General features: G+C 44.1%; 1 protein-coding gene across 5 annotated transcripts in view; it reads left to right on the forward strand.

Annotated features, from left to right (window-relative positions):
* The window catches only part of ADD3 (adducin 3), a 72,130-nt gene extending 58,453 nt beyond the window's left edge, over positions 1–13,677 (forward strand). For 4 of the 5 annotated variants that reach the window (XM_072424328.1, XM_072424331.1, XM_072424329.1 and 1 more), the window contains 12 exons: positions 224–375; positions 1,770–1,850; positions 1,934–2,083; positions 2,187–2,330; positions 3,022–3,120; positions 3,590–3,772; positions 4,451–4,711; positions 5,081–5,200; positions 5,908–5,994; positions 6,610–6,721; positions 7,569–7,652; positions 9,005–13,677. In XM_072424328.1, the coding sequence (XP_072280429.1) occupies positions 224–375; positions 1,770–1,850; positions 1,934–2,083; positions 2,187–2,330; positions 3,022–3,120; positions 3,590–3,772; positions 4,451–4,711; positions 5,081–5,200; positions 5,908–5,994; positions 6,610–6,721; positions 7,569–7,652; positions 9,005–9,276 (1,745 nt within the window). In that variant the 3' untranslated portion in view covers positions 9,277–13,677. The remainder of the gene's footprint in view (positions 1–223; positions 376–1,769; positions 1,851–1,933; positions 2,084–2,186; positions 2,331–3,021; positions 3,121–3,589; positions 3,773–4,450; positions 4,712–5,080; positions 5,201–5,907; positions 5,995–6,609; positions 6,722–7,568; positions 7,653–9,004) is intronic. The other variant, XM_072424332.1, reaches the window with a different exon arrangement.
* The last annotated feature ends 1,860 nt before the right edge of the window (positions 13,678–15,537 follow it).

The following is a 15,537-nucleotide window of genomic DNA, read 5'->3' on the forward strand; positions in this document are numbered from 1 at the left end:
GTGTAGTGGCTGGGAGAGAAATGAGCAGAATAGAATATCTGCAATGAGGACAAGGATGGTAATCCTTCTTTATTTTAACGATTAATTCTTTGTATGTAAAATCATAAAAATATTATTACCGAACAGTTGGACATCCAAGTTTGTTCACACTAGGGGAACGATTTCTCTCCGGTAAGAGCTGCTCCACGGCTTCACCATTTTTGTCTTTTTTTTTTCCTCTCAGATCTGGGGATGGTCACACCAATCAACGACATTCACCCTGCCGTGGAGGCCGTGATGGCAAAAGGAGAGAAGCTCACCCGGTGTAAGCTGGCCAGCATGTACCGCTTGGCTGATCTCTTTGGCTGGGCACATTTGAGCAACGCCTACATCACGGTATGTCTGGCCTCATCTGAATGACCAAAACCCTTCAATCAGACCTTTGCTTTTACCTGGTCAAGTTGCAGAGTGACCCCCGTTGTGGGGATTTCACTGTGTTCTGATGTGACGCACAATGGGTCCTGACATAGAACATAAGGAATGTAATATTTGAAGAAAATTAGGGCAACAAAGTACGCTTGACAGGCCAGACACCTAAAACTTTTTCTTGTCAACCGTACTTTTATGCCCTCTTTTTCTACAAACATTGTGGGCAAAAACAAAAATGTTGCCAGTGCATTGTAGGCTTACCAAGGAGCTCAGCTCTTCCTCAGGGTTTAACTATGCGAACATTAGGAAAAAAATCCAAAGGTTTGAATTCAAAAAGTCTCCAATGCAATCTGAGATCCGGCACTCTCAGGGTTGGCTAAACATGTGACCACAAAGGACCTGGTGCAGATAGTACATTTTGATGGCAATGTTCCTAAATAATGTATTTGTGCCCACACCTTTCAGTCCCCTCTTGGTGAAGGGAGCCCCTCTGAAACGCATTGGATGTTTTTATACAATCACTGCATCCAATAAACTTTATCCAAAACATCAACTATTCTCTGTGCCCTTTTTCTGATCCTGATGTCACCCTCATGACAGCCAAATAATTTATATCTTTATTGATTTACTGAAAGCTGCAATTGGCATTGACCTGAATTGATAGCTCTGCCACAATAGGATAAACACCCCACCTAGAATGAATTATTCATGGCTGGATGGGGTGGAGTTGATACCTGTCAGGTCTTTTATAGCTTTATTTCATCTGGGACACATTATCATGCAGAATGTTACAATCCCAAACATATCCGCCATGAACAATGCAAGCATTGAAAGGAAAATGTGTACACACTCCCAGGAAGGGACTTCCATGTTAACAGTTAGAGGAACTAGATTTTCCTATTAGTTTTACATCATTGTGTGTATTTTTGTGTTGTATCCTTGGAGCAGTACATGTATACAACAGAGAAGCCTATGTTTTTTTTTTTTGTTTGTTTGTTTTTTTTTCTTTTGTCTAATTGAAACACAGAATCTGTTCTAGATTCATTAAATTTTGTAACCAGGCTGCTTGCAGCAGAGCTATGTGTAATCGTGACATGATGAGGGAAAAGGAGTCCAGAGCTCCACCAATTGCCCAGGTAGAATACTACAATTACTTTCCTACAGCTCCATCCAGCTGCTGAAAGTAATGGGAATTAGATCTGTATCAGTTCCTAATCTGGTCCCACTAAGGACGTCCACAAACACCTCCCATGTTGACAGTATTGGGGTTTGTTGATTGGTCACAGTTTTTGGAGCAAGGGGAGGGGCTCACATACCTGTATGCATACCTTAATGATATCTAATTCATGTCATCTTTGTAGGTCAGAGTAAGCAAGGAGCAGGACCACATTCTCATCATTCCCAGAGGCCTCTCCTTCGCTGAGGCGTCGGCCTCCAATCTGGTGAGTATACTTTATGACCATTGCCCATAATGCCATCACAATCGCAGTCAGGTGACTCTCTAACCACACCCTCCTCTCTGTAGGTGAAGCTGAATATCATTGGCGAGGTGGTCGATCAGGGAAGCACCAACCTGCGCGTTGACCCATCAGGATTCAGCCCACATGCAGCCATTTACTCCACACGTCCCGATGTGCGCTGCGTCATCCACATTCACACCCCCGCCACAGCCGCGGTGAGTGCTCCTTCAAGTCAGACAACCAGAACCCCCTTCATAAGAACCTTCCGCCCCATGGGTTACTGTACAGCACTCAGAAACTTAATTCCTTTCGTTCCAGGTTTCCTCCATGAAATGCGGCATCCTCCCCATCTCCCAGGAAGCTCTGATCCTCGGGGATATTGCTTACTACAACTACCAGGGCTCTCTGGATGAGCAGCAAGAGAGAATCCATCTGCAAAAAGTTCTGGGCCCCAGTGCCAAGGTAACATTTATCTTTGTGTGTTCCAGTATATTTCTGGGTTTCTTCAGGATTGGGTTCAAGCCTGCATCAGTACAACAATGTTCCGTATGTGTACGTGATACTTACCAGGCACTGGTGCAGCAGCATTGTACTGATGTCAAGTTTAATGTACGGTATTGTGCTCGCCAGTTTTCTAGACCTTTCTAACATGGGGTAATCCCTTGAAATAACTTTCAGGACTTCAGGTAACCCTGGCTATATTTATTATATCCACAGCTTACAGTATATTAGTGAGGTGGTGAGTGGGAATAATACCTCTTACATAGCTGACCAGTGGGAAGGCTGCCACCCTTACAATTGGCGAAAAAGTTGAGTTACAAATTGTTCATTTACCGAGGATCCCTGCTTTAAACACTGATACTCACATTGGAGAATTCAGTTGTACGGTATTGTATTCTCATCCAATGTACATATAGTACAGTATGGTACCCGCATTGTACATACCTGTGGTCAGGGACGGTGCATTGTTGGGGTAGGGAAAACTGGGCAATTTCCCTGAGTATTTACCTCCTGCAGAGAACTAGAACGCTTTGCATCTGGTGCCCCATATTTGCCCAGGAATCCATTTTGTCTAAAACAGCCCCTGCCTATTGTACAAACCTATATATTGTACTCTTATGTTGCTTACTTCCTGTTTATTGTGTGTGTGCAGGTTCTGGTACTGCGGAATCATGGAGTGATGGCTCTGGGGGAGACGTTAGAGGAAGCTTTTCATTACATCTTCAATGTACAGCTGGCCTGCGAAGTTCAGGTAACACAAATAAATCTGATTATAAATGGTGAAACTACTCAAATTGAGGGTTGCAATAGGAGACTAGTGTGTCTCTCCCCCTCTCTGGCCTTTGTTTACGCTCTTTGCTCGCTCACTTTCGCTTGCTCTTGCTGCTCGCTCTCTCCCTGCTCTCTTACTTACTCGCTCTCATCCTTTCTGGCTTGCTCACTCTCACTCTCTCTTGTTTGCTAAATCTTCTTTGGTTCTCTTAGGCATCAATCAGGCAGATAAGAACAGTTATTGCAGCAGAGACATCTTCTGTCCCTGCCTGAGTTGTGAATTTGCAAAGTGGGGTTACTTTAGTTCCACTTCAGCTCTAATAATAGTATGCAATATTGCTATGCTTCAATATAAACTGGCAACACCGTAATAAAGCTTGGCTAGGGGCTGAGTATAATAAATGTCATCTAGTAGTGTTTACATCTGTATTACGGTTCTGTTCCTGCAGGTCAATGCTCTGGCTGGCTCTGGAGGGATCGACAACCTTTTGCTTCTGGACCTGGAGAAGTACAAAGCGGTCACACACACAGTGGCCGCTGCTGGAGGAGGAGGGGTGAACATGGAGGGGCAGCACAAGTGGAAAGTGGGGGAGTTGGAGTTTGAATCGCTCATGAGAATGCTGGACAACCTGGTGAGTGCTGAAGATGGTACTGGGAACTTCAGGGCAAAAACAAAATACAGCTAGTATAAATTATTTAAATGGCTGCAGCCCTTCTGGCAGGGTACATTTGATGGCTTGTTTTTTACCAGTGCTCTCAATTGTCAACAATGAAATTGGCATCAATAGGAATTATTCTATGTTATCAATAGGAAGATCCATTGCAGGTGTGCACCCATCTCTTTATATTGCACCGATTGCCATCTACAGGCTATTGGGAGTATTGCATCCATCTGTTTATATTACATGGGTGCTTATCTTGCCATCTACAGGCTGGTGGGTGTATTACACATATAAAGAGTTTGCAGTACAATCACAGTTCTTTCAAGGCCCCTCAGATGGCTTTCATTTGGGATTTTATTTACTTTTAATGAATTCCAGTGCTGTAGGTCATCACTGTATTCATCGAAAACAGTGTGTGTCTTCTGTAGTTATTTTTCTAGGGCGACAACACTGCCCCTCTATTGACATAGTGGAGTTAGTGTTGTTAGTGTCAGGATCCTCAGAAGAAAATAGTAGGAAATAGGAAAAAAATAAATCTAATGCAGCCACCAGATGTGACTGCAAAAGCTGCAATATATGTTATGTAATCGGTATCGCTATCTCTGTATTGTACAGCTTCTATCTGAACAGTTCTCCCTCCTTTTACAGGGTTACCGGACCGGCTACGCTTACAGACAGCCCCTGACGCGGGAGAAGCCGCGCCACAAGAGCGAAGTAGAAATCCCGGCCACAGTCACAGCATTTACATTTGACGATGATCAGTCCATGCCGCGCTCCCCGCTGAAGTTCCTCGCCCAGAAGCAGCAGAGAGAAAATACAAGGTGGCTCAACTCGCCAAACACGTATATGAAAGTTCAGGTTCCTGAAGAGTCCATAAATGGCGAGATGAGTCCAAGGACAAGGATTACGGTGAGACATGAATCTAGCATCAAATGTGTAATAGGGATCCTAGAGTGTGTCCTGGTGTCACCTGCTGCACAGCTCACACAGGAAAGGGTAATGCTGCCAGCCAATCGGAATCTTCTGCACGGATGTGACAGGTTGGGGCCGATCCTGGACTTTGCTGACTCTGGAGAGCTTTTAAAGTTCAACAATAATGACAAATACCCGGTGACAGGCCCACTTTAAATCCATAAAACCGGTGCCAGACAGTCTGTTTCACCTAATCTTTATCAGATACAATAAAACATGTGTATCCTAATGGAAAATTCCTTATGTCCTCCCGAGGGTTCTTCTTCCCCCATCCTCACATAACCTTTTGCTCTGTTTCTGTTGCAGTGGATGAAAGCCAATGAGCTGAACAAGAATTCCAGTGGTTGTCCTATCAAAATAGAAGACCCCAACCAGTTCGTCCCCCTGAACACCAACCCCACAGACGTCCTAGAGAAGAGAAATAAGGTGATTTATTCCCCATCCCCCCCACCGGCCCATCATAGACCTTTCCTGCAGCTTTATTGTCAGGATATCCTGCCGGCTTTATAGCTGTATATTATTCTGCTGTTTATATGCGGAGTTCCCTGCGATACTATAAAGGTTTTATTATTCCGGACAAGCTGAACAGATTTACAACCAGATTCCGTGTTTCTTTTGTTCCTGGAGGGGCAGCGCTGTGGTTTTGTAATGAGCATTCCGATCTTGGCTTGAGAGCTCACCAGGGACACAGAAACATGAAGTTTGTATGTTCTCCTCACCTTTGTGGGGTAAAGGGTACAGCAGGTGTACAGACCCCAGAACTCGGCACAGAGATGGGGGGAGCCCCTCATTGGGTACAGCAGGTGTGCAGACCCCAGAACTTGGCACAGAGATGGGGGGAGCCCCTCATAAGGGTACAGCAGGTGTACAGACCTCAGAACTCGGCACAGAGATGGGGGGAGCCCCTCATAAGGGTACAGCAGGTGTACAGACCCCAGAACTTGGCACAGAGATGTGGGAAGCCCCTCATAAGGGTACAGAAGGTGTACAGACCCCAGAACTCAGCACAGAGATAGGGGGGCCCTCATAAGGATACAGCAGGTGCACAGACCCAGGAACTCGGCAATGTCACCACTTCCTCTTAAAATGATTGACCATTCCTAATTACTGACATTTAAACAAATTTTTTGCAGATCAGGGAGCAGAATCGGTACGATCTAAAGACTGCTGGGCCTCAGTCACAAGTGCTGGCAGGCATCGTGGTGGATAAGCCGAGTGCGGTAAGTAAATGTGCTCCAAGGGTGGTCCAGCAGCTCCAATACTTCTTTCAGGCTCCTGGTGGCAGCCATATTTTGCAGATGCAGGGTTTGCTTCCTCTTTGTAATAATCAGTGTTTGCTCTCCACTGATCTCTTCTGCCAGTTCTCAGATGGATCAGTTACAATAGGCTGTCTTCCTGCAGATATTATGTATCTACCACCAACTTCCCCTGGCCCCCACAAAGTCACAAAATTATATTGCGGTAAACATTACAATGACCGCAGTCACTGGCCATACCCTACCCTTTAAAACTAATACACTTGTTTGTTGCTCAGACAGCAAATATGCTGCTTAATGCCCGCTGTCTTTGACCCAAAGCAAGCAAGAATGCCTAAGCTCTGATCTGAAAAACACTGCTGCCATAACAGCCAGGCAACTGGCCTTTTCAGGAACAGAAGTCTACAATGGCAACCAGCATATTTCCTCTGCACGGTTCCCCTTTAAACACCCAGTGAGTTGGGGCATTTACTTGGAGTACCATGAGAATGTCCTCACCTAACTTTCCTGAATTCTGCAGCCTTTTGCTTTGTACTCAAATATGTGCAAAAATAAAACTCTGATCTCTGTTTCCCACAGCCAATGCAGTTCATAGAGGATGAGAACGCTCCTCCCCCACCCCCCAATCCATTTAGCCAATTGCTGGAAGAAGAGACGCAGGAAGGAAGAGGTGAAAATAACGGAATACAAGGTGAGCACAGGACAGAAAAATATTCTGCATCATCAGATTCTAGGAGCAAATCATCCAATCATTTCCTGGTATTTATTACTGGGGCCCGACCATTGCTATTACTGGTCCCTGCAGACATGGGATCCAGTCATCCAATGGACTGCAGCCTCCATCCAGGAAACTCTTAAAGAGTCCCCTGTCACAAAGATTACCACCTATTATATCAAGAGAGTTAAATTAGATGTAAGAATGAATCTGCAACCTGCTGCACCAGGGGTGTATGATACATGGTGGCAACACAGGAGCACCATTAGGAGACAATTGCTACCCCATACCAGGAGGTCTGAACAAGGCAGCATCACAGGGATAAGTTTGATGAAAACTGCAGAATTCACATGGTGAAACTTCTATCAGATTTTATTGGCAGCTTAGTGTAGGAAATACTGTACTTTGATTTTTATTCCCTGTCGTTGAAGCTGTAGAATTTTCTTGCTGCTGTGAGGATGAAGAATAAGTGCAGTTACCGGTGATTGTACAAATGGAGCGCGGTGCAGTCACATGACCCAGATGAATGTTAACATTTTGTAGTTACAATGTTCTCCCTTTGGCCAGATTTTGTTTTAGATTCTCCCTCTTCCATCGGTCCCCCGATGTCATCTTCTCCTTCACTAAAATAACACTAACATTGTCATCTGACATTACAAAACTCTTTCCATCTCTTTCATATTTCTGCAATTGTTTGCTTTTTCTCATGCATCACGTTTCTCTCAGATTTTCGTCTTTCCATTCGTCCACTCGTCACCTCTGTGTGTCTGCTCTCTCCGCATGATAACCTGCATGACAACTAACACAAATCTTAACCCTGCAGATGCCGAGCATGAATTAATTTCAGAGGAGGAATCTTCTGCCCCCGTAACTCAGTCCCTGCACCTGACGCCAACCACTACTACAGGTATTTAAAGTGGACAATTAAATCTGCTGATATTTTGCCTTCCTGGTTCCTCCTTCTCTTCATGGTAATGACATCGGTATAGAAAATGTTTGTCTTCAGATACGGCCTAGACGGCCAGATATGGCCTAGCCGGTAGTTTCTTATGGCCTAACGCCCCCTGGCCGATCCACCCCAATGCCGTCTGGGATTAGGCTGAAGCAAACTTCCAGAGCCGCATGCGGCTCTTGAGCCTCCTCTTGCTGTGGCTCCCTGAAGAGAATTCCGTCTCCTCCGCAATGCATACAAAGAAGAGGGAATGTTCCCTATTTACCCTGGCAATGGAAGTGTTAACGCCGGCCGGGGTAAATCGGGAACATTCTCTCTACTCCGTATGCATTGTGGAGGAGAGGGAATTCCCTTAAGGGGGCATTCCTGGTGGGGGGTGGAGCTATTAGGGTGAGATTCGAGAGAGAGTCTGGCCTAGTGTGCTCCTGCCCACCCCTGAAATGGCCAAAAAAGTTTGATGACCCCTGTTCTACACCAATGTTTCTGAACCAGGGTTCCTCTAGAGGGCGCTAGTGGTAACTTGATCAAGTTGTTCCTTGGAAAATTCTAAGTGACCCCAATAATCTTTTTGGGCTGTCTGTAAGGGAGATATTCTTCCCAATGGCCAGCAATGTAAGAGGAATTCTTCCCACTGACCACCACACGAATATACTGTGAGCTGTGCACATTTATAATTATAGCAGGGGGTCCCTAGAACCCTAAGGAGGTCCCTTGGACCCTATTTTAAGGTTTCCCCCATGTTAAAAAGGTCAAACAGAGATTGGCTAATAAAAAGGTTCTTTCCATAGCCTCAGTCCTTCTCTCAAGATCATTCTGCATGCTAACCCAATTCTGATGCAAGAAGGCTGCGGCTCTTGGGTGGGGTCATACAAATGGCAAAAAGCATTGATATTTGGGTATGGAGAAGAAGAAGGTGGGTGTCACTGGGCAGACTGGATTCAATTGCAGAAAGACTCCCCAAGAAATACTCTCTTGTAATTCTGAGTTCCAATGAAAGAAGGAACTGAAATCCAATAAATGAAAGGGGAGGGGCCAGAGGTGTGTGGGGCCAGAGGTGTGTGGGGCCAAAGGCAGTCATGTTGAGGAGGGAGGGGCTAGATGATGCCGGACGTCCTCCAGCTAGGAAATGAGGCGGGTTGTATGAAATTTAGTTGTAGTGAAATTTATCTGGGAGACAATAGACGACAGGAAGTTAAGGAAAGGTAATCTACAGAAATAAAAAGCTGGGAGGGGCTCTACCCAAATCTAAAACATTTCCGTCATTTGCTGTCTTTTTCTACTCACCGATTTTCATTCTCTCCTTCCAGAGCCCCTGGATGACTCTGTATTCCAATGCGACTCTCCCATCATAGTAAACGGTAAGGAGGGCATCCGGCACGACGAAGACCTGACCATGCGCGTCCAACAGCTCAGCATCGGGGACACCGTGGAAATCACAGTCCGGACCACAGAGAAGATCATCGAAGGGGAACTGACCCCCGAGGGCTCGCCTTCCAAATCCCCCAACAAAAAGAAGAAGAAATTCCGTACTCCCTCCTTCCTAAAGAAAAACAAAAAGAAGGAAAAACTGGAGGCGTAAAGGGTTGCCGAGACGGAAGGGGGGCGCGTCAAAGTGGAAACCGTAAGCGACGCCTGTTTTTTTGTGCCGGATGGACGTTGCATGGTCCTGAGTTGCAGCGGGTTCGAATTTCCAACTTTTTGCCGCACCGTCTCTTCAGGGTGCACCACAGAAAGTTGATCCTTCAGCCTTATCTCCATGCTTCTTGAGCACCCAGCCCCGCCTAGAGGACATTCAGCCCATGCCATAGTAACTCCTCCCCCCTGGACTCCTAGCAGAACCACGCCCATGTGTTTCCCGCCAAAAATACAAACCAGTATGATTTTTATTTTATTTACTACTCCAACATATTTTCTTACATGGCTGCAAGCACATCCAAAATAAACCCAAGCGGGGCGTGTACGTAAAATATATATTGATCTATTATTTTTATTTGCATCTGGTCTGTATTCCATTTAGAAGAGGGTTTTAGTTATTTTATTTTTGTTTTATTAAGCATAAACTGGAAGAAAGTCTCTTATGATTGTATTTGCAGAAGGGCCTAGATATACTGTCTGATATGCTGCACCCGGAAAATTTAGAATGTGATGTTACAGTTGCCGTTTGCATTCTTCCATAGCAAAGGGGGGGAAATATTTTTATTCTATTTTTTATTGAGAATTATACAGTGACTGCAATCCATTACAAATAAATTATATATATATATATGCATAAACATTTGAAGGCAAAAGAAAAAAAAAATATATATGTACTTTACTCGCCTTCCTCTAGCAGTCTCTCAATAGTTCTGTGATTGGCTATTTAACTGGACGTTATTTTTTTGGGTCTGTTTTCTCTCATGGGCTCATTTGTCCTTTTTCTCCTCTTGCTGTTTATTTCTATGGAATTTTAGCCTCCAGCACACACACCAGGTACTGAGGAACTACAGATCCCAGGATGCCTTGCTGTGTTGCCCCAGCGGTTTTATTGCAGATGATTTGAGATCACTTAGTCGTTCCGTTATTGTAGTCGTTAGAATTTGAAACTGGAAAGTAATTGATTTTAGCTTTTTTATTTTTGCCAAATATCTCACCAAAGGGCTCCTTAGAATAAACCATTGCACAGTCAGATGGAGGAGAGTTTCTAGAAAGTTCAGAGATTTTATTTTTTTCTCACTTGTGTGCTGTGGATTTATTTTTAGTGAACTGCACAAGAATGGTCTTTTTTTGGGGGGGGTTGTATAAATTTACCTTGCTGTGATTGGATGTAAGTGTAGACCAATAGAATGCCGGATTTTACATTTCTTACCTGCTTGGAATGTACAGCTTAACCAAATGTGAATTTATTTTGGCAACCGAAAAAAAATGCAAAATTTAAGAGTAATGTCGCAGGGAATTCTAGTTTTTTTTTTTTTTTAAATGCAATGAAAGAATTTTTCCTATTTTTGCACTCAGTGTTCGGCCTCTCCATTGTGCCACAGAGATTGGTTAGAAACTCCGCGGGGGCGTGGACTTTATATTTTTATGAGGAATAAAGTACTTTCTGGAAAGTATTCAATGAACTCCATACAGGAGCAGAATTAGATTTTACCGTCAGTGGTTGGGAGTTGCACAGGTATGTGAAGATTTAATGCAGGGATGGTTGGAGATTTATGTAGGCCTTGTGTTGAGTTAGCTGTGGGTAGTTCTGGGAGGTAATAACAGAGGCAATGCTCATTGGTTAGATAGGCCGGCTTAATATTGGAAATCCAGCATGTTTTATTGTAAGCCCCACTGACGCATTTCACACCAACAGGATTTTTTCATGGATTTATTTATATTCGCTACAATGAAGCCCTGGCATGGGGCAAATTACATCAGAAGGGGAGGAGCAAATGGGTTGTCTCTGCCACTTTAGCAATAAAGCTTGTTAGATTGATGAAGCTGGGAAGCTGCACACCGCCTCGTATTAGTAATATTTTGGGTAATTGTTGGGGTGTTGGTGCTTTGCACCATATTGAGGCCCATAGCTAAATGACTGGATCTTATCCTGAAAGCTTTTCCGATCAGGCAGGATAGTTATTTGTATTTAATATGACCAGTCCCCAAAAATTTGCACCATAAAATGCCCATTGGGGCAGCTGTGTAGGTTGAAGACTTCTCCCTGGACTCTTTTAGTTGGGTGCACCACCTGGCAATTTTCAGTAACCTCCCAGGTGTTTTTGGTTTGTTACTGTAGAGTTGGGTCACAATACAGGGGCTGGATTGGCACCCCAACTACTGTAGGTGCCCCAAGACCAACACTGCAGAGAACCCCAACGCGCTCTGCAATGCTTCCAATGCTTGTTTAGCCAAAAGGCCGGCAGTGCACCCCATTCATAGGCCAGTAGGTGCCCACAGACCCCACAAAGCATCCCAGTAGGGGCGCTGCACTGCACCACAACTAATTCTAAAAATGTTTACTAACGATTTTTGTTACATTGGCATTCCATGCAAATTCTACACACCGCAGCAGAACCGGCAGATGTTCCGGTGTCCCGCAGAGCATTGCCTCTTTTTTTACCCTCCAGGAAGTGGGTAGATACTTTTTGTTTTCTAGCAGATTAGAAAGTTTGGTAAGCGAGGAATTTTATTTTATAGAACGGGAAATAGAGAATAGAAGATAAAAAAATTTTAATTTTGTAATAATGCCAAAGATGCCCAAATTTATTGTACCAAACAAAAAAAGTTCTGCTGAACATCACATAAATATGATTTTGTGTAATGATTTTATTTCTGGATTTGTATTTTGGTGCAATTTGTATTTCTGTTCATCTCAGCAGATTCATTGCCGTTTGATATTGATGGATTATTCATCTGTGAATAGTGTTGGTGCAGTCTAAATGCCCCGCCCATTCAAGAGGTGTGGCTTAGTTGTCCCAGCCACTTAAGGGGTGTGGTTTATTTATCCGGTTTATGTAAAGGGTGTGGTCTATTCAGACCCTCCCATTACAAGGGTTCATTTTATTTACCCCTATTTATTGATAGGGTGTATTTTATTTACCCCTACCAAAGCAAATGGCTGCTTTAACTGACAGGAGATGAGATCAAAATTACCCCAATTCAACCCAGAAAAAAATTGTTTTTTCAACCACTTTGGGCGGGGGATAATAGCAAAAAATTGTAAAATTTATCAAAAACAAATCCTGTTCAAATTCTAATTTTTTAAAACACGGCCTTAATATTCATCGTATTTTTCATTATTCATTCACCCGTCAGATCTATTTCTGATGGTGCTTTGATTGGGTGAGGAATTCAGATATTCCAGCACATGTATGAGGGGTATATTAAAGTGGGCCTCTGGGTAAGAAACAAACTCGCCTAATTCTATGGGGTCAGTGGCCTTTAGACAGATTTGTGTTCAGAAGCCACACCCTATGTTCCCAGCACCATAGTTACCTGGGGATCATACAGAATTGATCAATCTGGTTGGTCAAGCAGGAAATTAAAAGTGAATCCGCGGGGGCGGGTCTGAGCTTGCCAGCACCAGGGATCGGGACAAACCTTGTAACATTTCCAGGGTGTTTATACTGCTTTGCATTTATTTTTACATTTTGAGCCCAAAAGGGAGGGGGAAGTTAACCAAAACCGGGCTTTATTTGCCTCCTCTTACCCAGGGGAGGGGCAACAGACTGCACAATTTTCCTGCACAACAACCTGTTGTCACCTGTAAAAGGAAGTGAAAAAAACAGACCAACCTTCAATATCGGGGGGGGGGGGCTCCAAAAACTGCAGGTAAAGCTACTATCTTTTTTTTTTTTTTTCCCCCAAAGTCCCAATTTCTATCATACCTAATTTTTTAGCAGCGACATTTGAGAATTGCTGTAAATGCAGCCAATTTAATTATTTACTGGAATATCCAGCTGGGCCCACCAGAAGGTCTGGACATCTTTGTGTATATTGTATTTGTACCCATTGGTCAGACCCCGGGTTCTCCCCGCTTTCATTGTTTCTCCATTACCGGTGCATTGGGCTCCAATTTTGATGCCTTTTTGAATTTTTTGCTTTTTGTGTTGATTTTTTTGTGTGTTATTTTTACGTTGTATTACAACTCGTAGGAACAAGAGTCTGTGAACTATTCTACATATTACTTTTTTTTTCTAAGTAATAAAATATACAGAAATGTCTATATAAATCTATATCTCTATGGATGCAATGTGCAGAAATATTTTTGGAAATGCTCTCTCATGCTGTATGCACCTTTATTCTTCCCTCTCAGCCTATGCCTCTATATTCCTGCTTCCGCCTAAAGAATGAGCCATTTGGAATTCTGTCCTGTGGAACTATAGATATATAAATGTTACCCTGAAATCTGCCGATCGTTGTATTGCTAATTAATGTTGGATCACAAAAAAAAAAAACAGTATTTTAAGTAGAGAAATTTTTGTAATTTCACCTTTATAATAAAGATGAGTTAATCTTGGAATTTTTTGAGTTTTCTGTATGTTTTTTGGGAAGGGGAGGGGCTTATGCGGGTTCAGAGCTAGTGGTGATGGACCACAGGTCAGTGTTTTGGGAAAACTAGTACTACTACTGCGCGCCACCAGAGGGTGCTGCTGCGCGCCACCAGAGGGTGCTGCTGCGCGCCACCAGAGGGTGCTGCTGCGCGCCACCAGAGGGTGCTGCTGCGCGCCACCAGAGGGCGCTGCTGCACTCCTGACCATTATAGAGTCCACCCCCTGTATACCAATCCCCAAGAGATTAACCAGGTGTCAATGTTTTGGGAAAACCAATACTACTATTACTGCTGCTGCGCGCCACCAGAGGGTGCTGCTGCACGCCTGACCTTTATAGGGTCCACCCCCTGTATAACAGTCCCCAAGAGATTAACCACAGGTCCATGTTTTGGGAAAACGAATACTTTGTGCTGTCCACCAAGGAAGAATTTATAACTCTGTGAAGCTAACATTTATCAAAACAATCCCTGTTGGGCGATCACTCACTTCTGATGAAACAAATGGACCTGGAAGATTCTCCACCAGAGACTGTTTGGCGAGTGTTTTATAAATAGACCCCATAGTGAACCATTTCCATTACAGTCACTAAAAACATTGGCATGTTGGCCCTTTTGCAGTACACAGCATTGACCCCTAGGTGGCAGCCTAAGGGCAGTTTTGTTGACAACGTACCCTGAATTTACAAGCATATGTACCGGAGGCATTAGCCAACATTGGAATGAATGATGCAATACAGTGACCTGGACTGGGGTCACAAGCGTGTACTTAGCTGAACACATTCATCCAAATTCATTTGAAAAGGACAAGTTCCAACATTTTTTGAAAAGGGAATTTTTAAGTCTCTGATTTTATTGACCTTAGGACTGAAAATCCACATATATGGGTTGTCACCATAACAGGAAGAGGGGAAGGAGTTTGTTTACAGGGACCCCTGTTCTAGAGTTAAAAACAAATCTTTGGTGTGCTTTGTGTATTTCCTCCAGATCTGTGCTGTAATCCACTGTGCCTCGGTGCAGCTTCCTGTTATACAGACCTGTCACTGCTGCTCTCTCTCCTTGTGCAGGGTGCCTGGTCTTGTCTCCGCCCCTCCTGTAGTTTTCTACAGGCAGACTGTAGGGGGTGGAGTTACTGGGCCCCTCCCACAGGCCTTGTACACACAAAATGCCTGGCTGTCATGTTGATCCAATGGCTTTAAGATGCTGTTGTGAATCAATAACTATTTTAATTCTTTTCTCCTATTTTCAGTCCCTGCGATATATAGAGAGAGTCCCCCCCAGCCCCAAAATGTTTTTTTTTTTAATGGGTAGCCTTCTGTCTAAAAATGGCCAACTCAGCTCATCCTCCGGTGACCCCTTCCTGGCTGCCCTGCATTATGCAGTGACCCCGTGACATCCGGGTCTTTATGATGCAGTGATTACGAGCTGGGCTATCATCAGGGGAAGGACAGGCCAAAGTTCACCCGGTGCCATAAATCTCCCCGATAATAAACCAGAACCTGATGTTTACCCTCTGCGACCGTATTACAAATCTCTGGGTGAACCCCACGCCGAGCACACATTGGCCACCTGCTTATAACAATGCCAGTGAGGTCATGATCTGCTGTAATATGGAACATCAAACACCACCCAGCCCAGGAAACCTAAGGACCTTGCTGGGGATGCCTGTAATCCTCTCTTATGCTCTGTGCAGGCATTTGGAAATCCATGGGTGACAACGCTCTGCCCCTTTTTTTATCAATTGTGTTCCCACGTTGTCACCGATGGTGTTTTTTTTTTTCTTTAACACACAGGAATGGTCTATGTTGTCACCAAGGGGCCCAACCCTGGAAA

This window comes from Pyxicephalus adspersus, chromosome 10 (assembly GCF_032062135.1).
Source record: "Pyxicephalus adspersus chromosome 10, UCB_Pads_2.0, whole genome shotgun sequence".
NCBI lineage: Eukaryota > Metazoa > Chordata > Amphibia > Anura > Pyxicephalidae > Pyxicephalus > Pyxicephalus adspersus.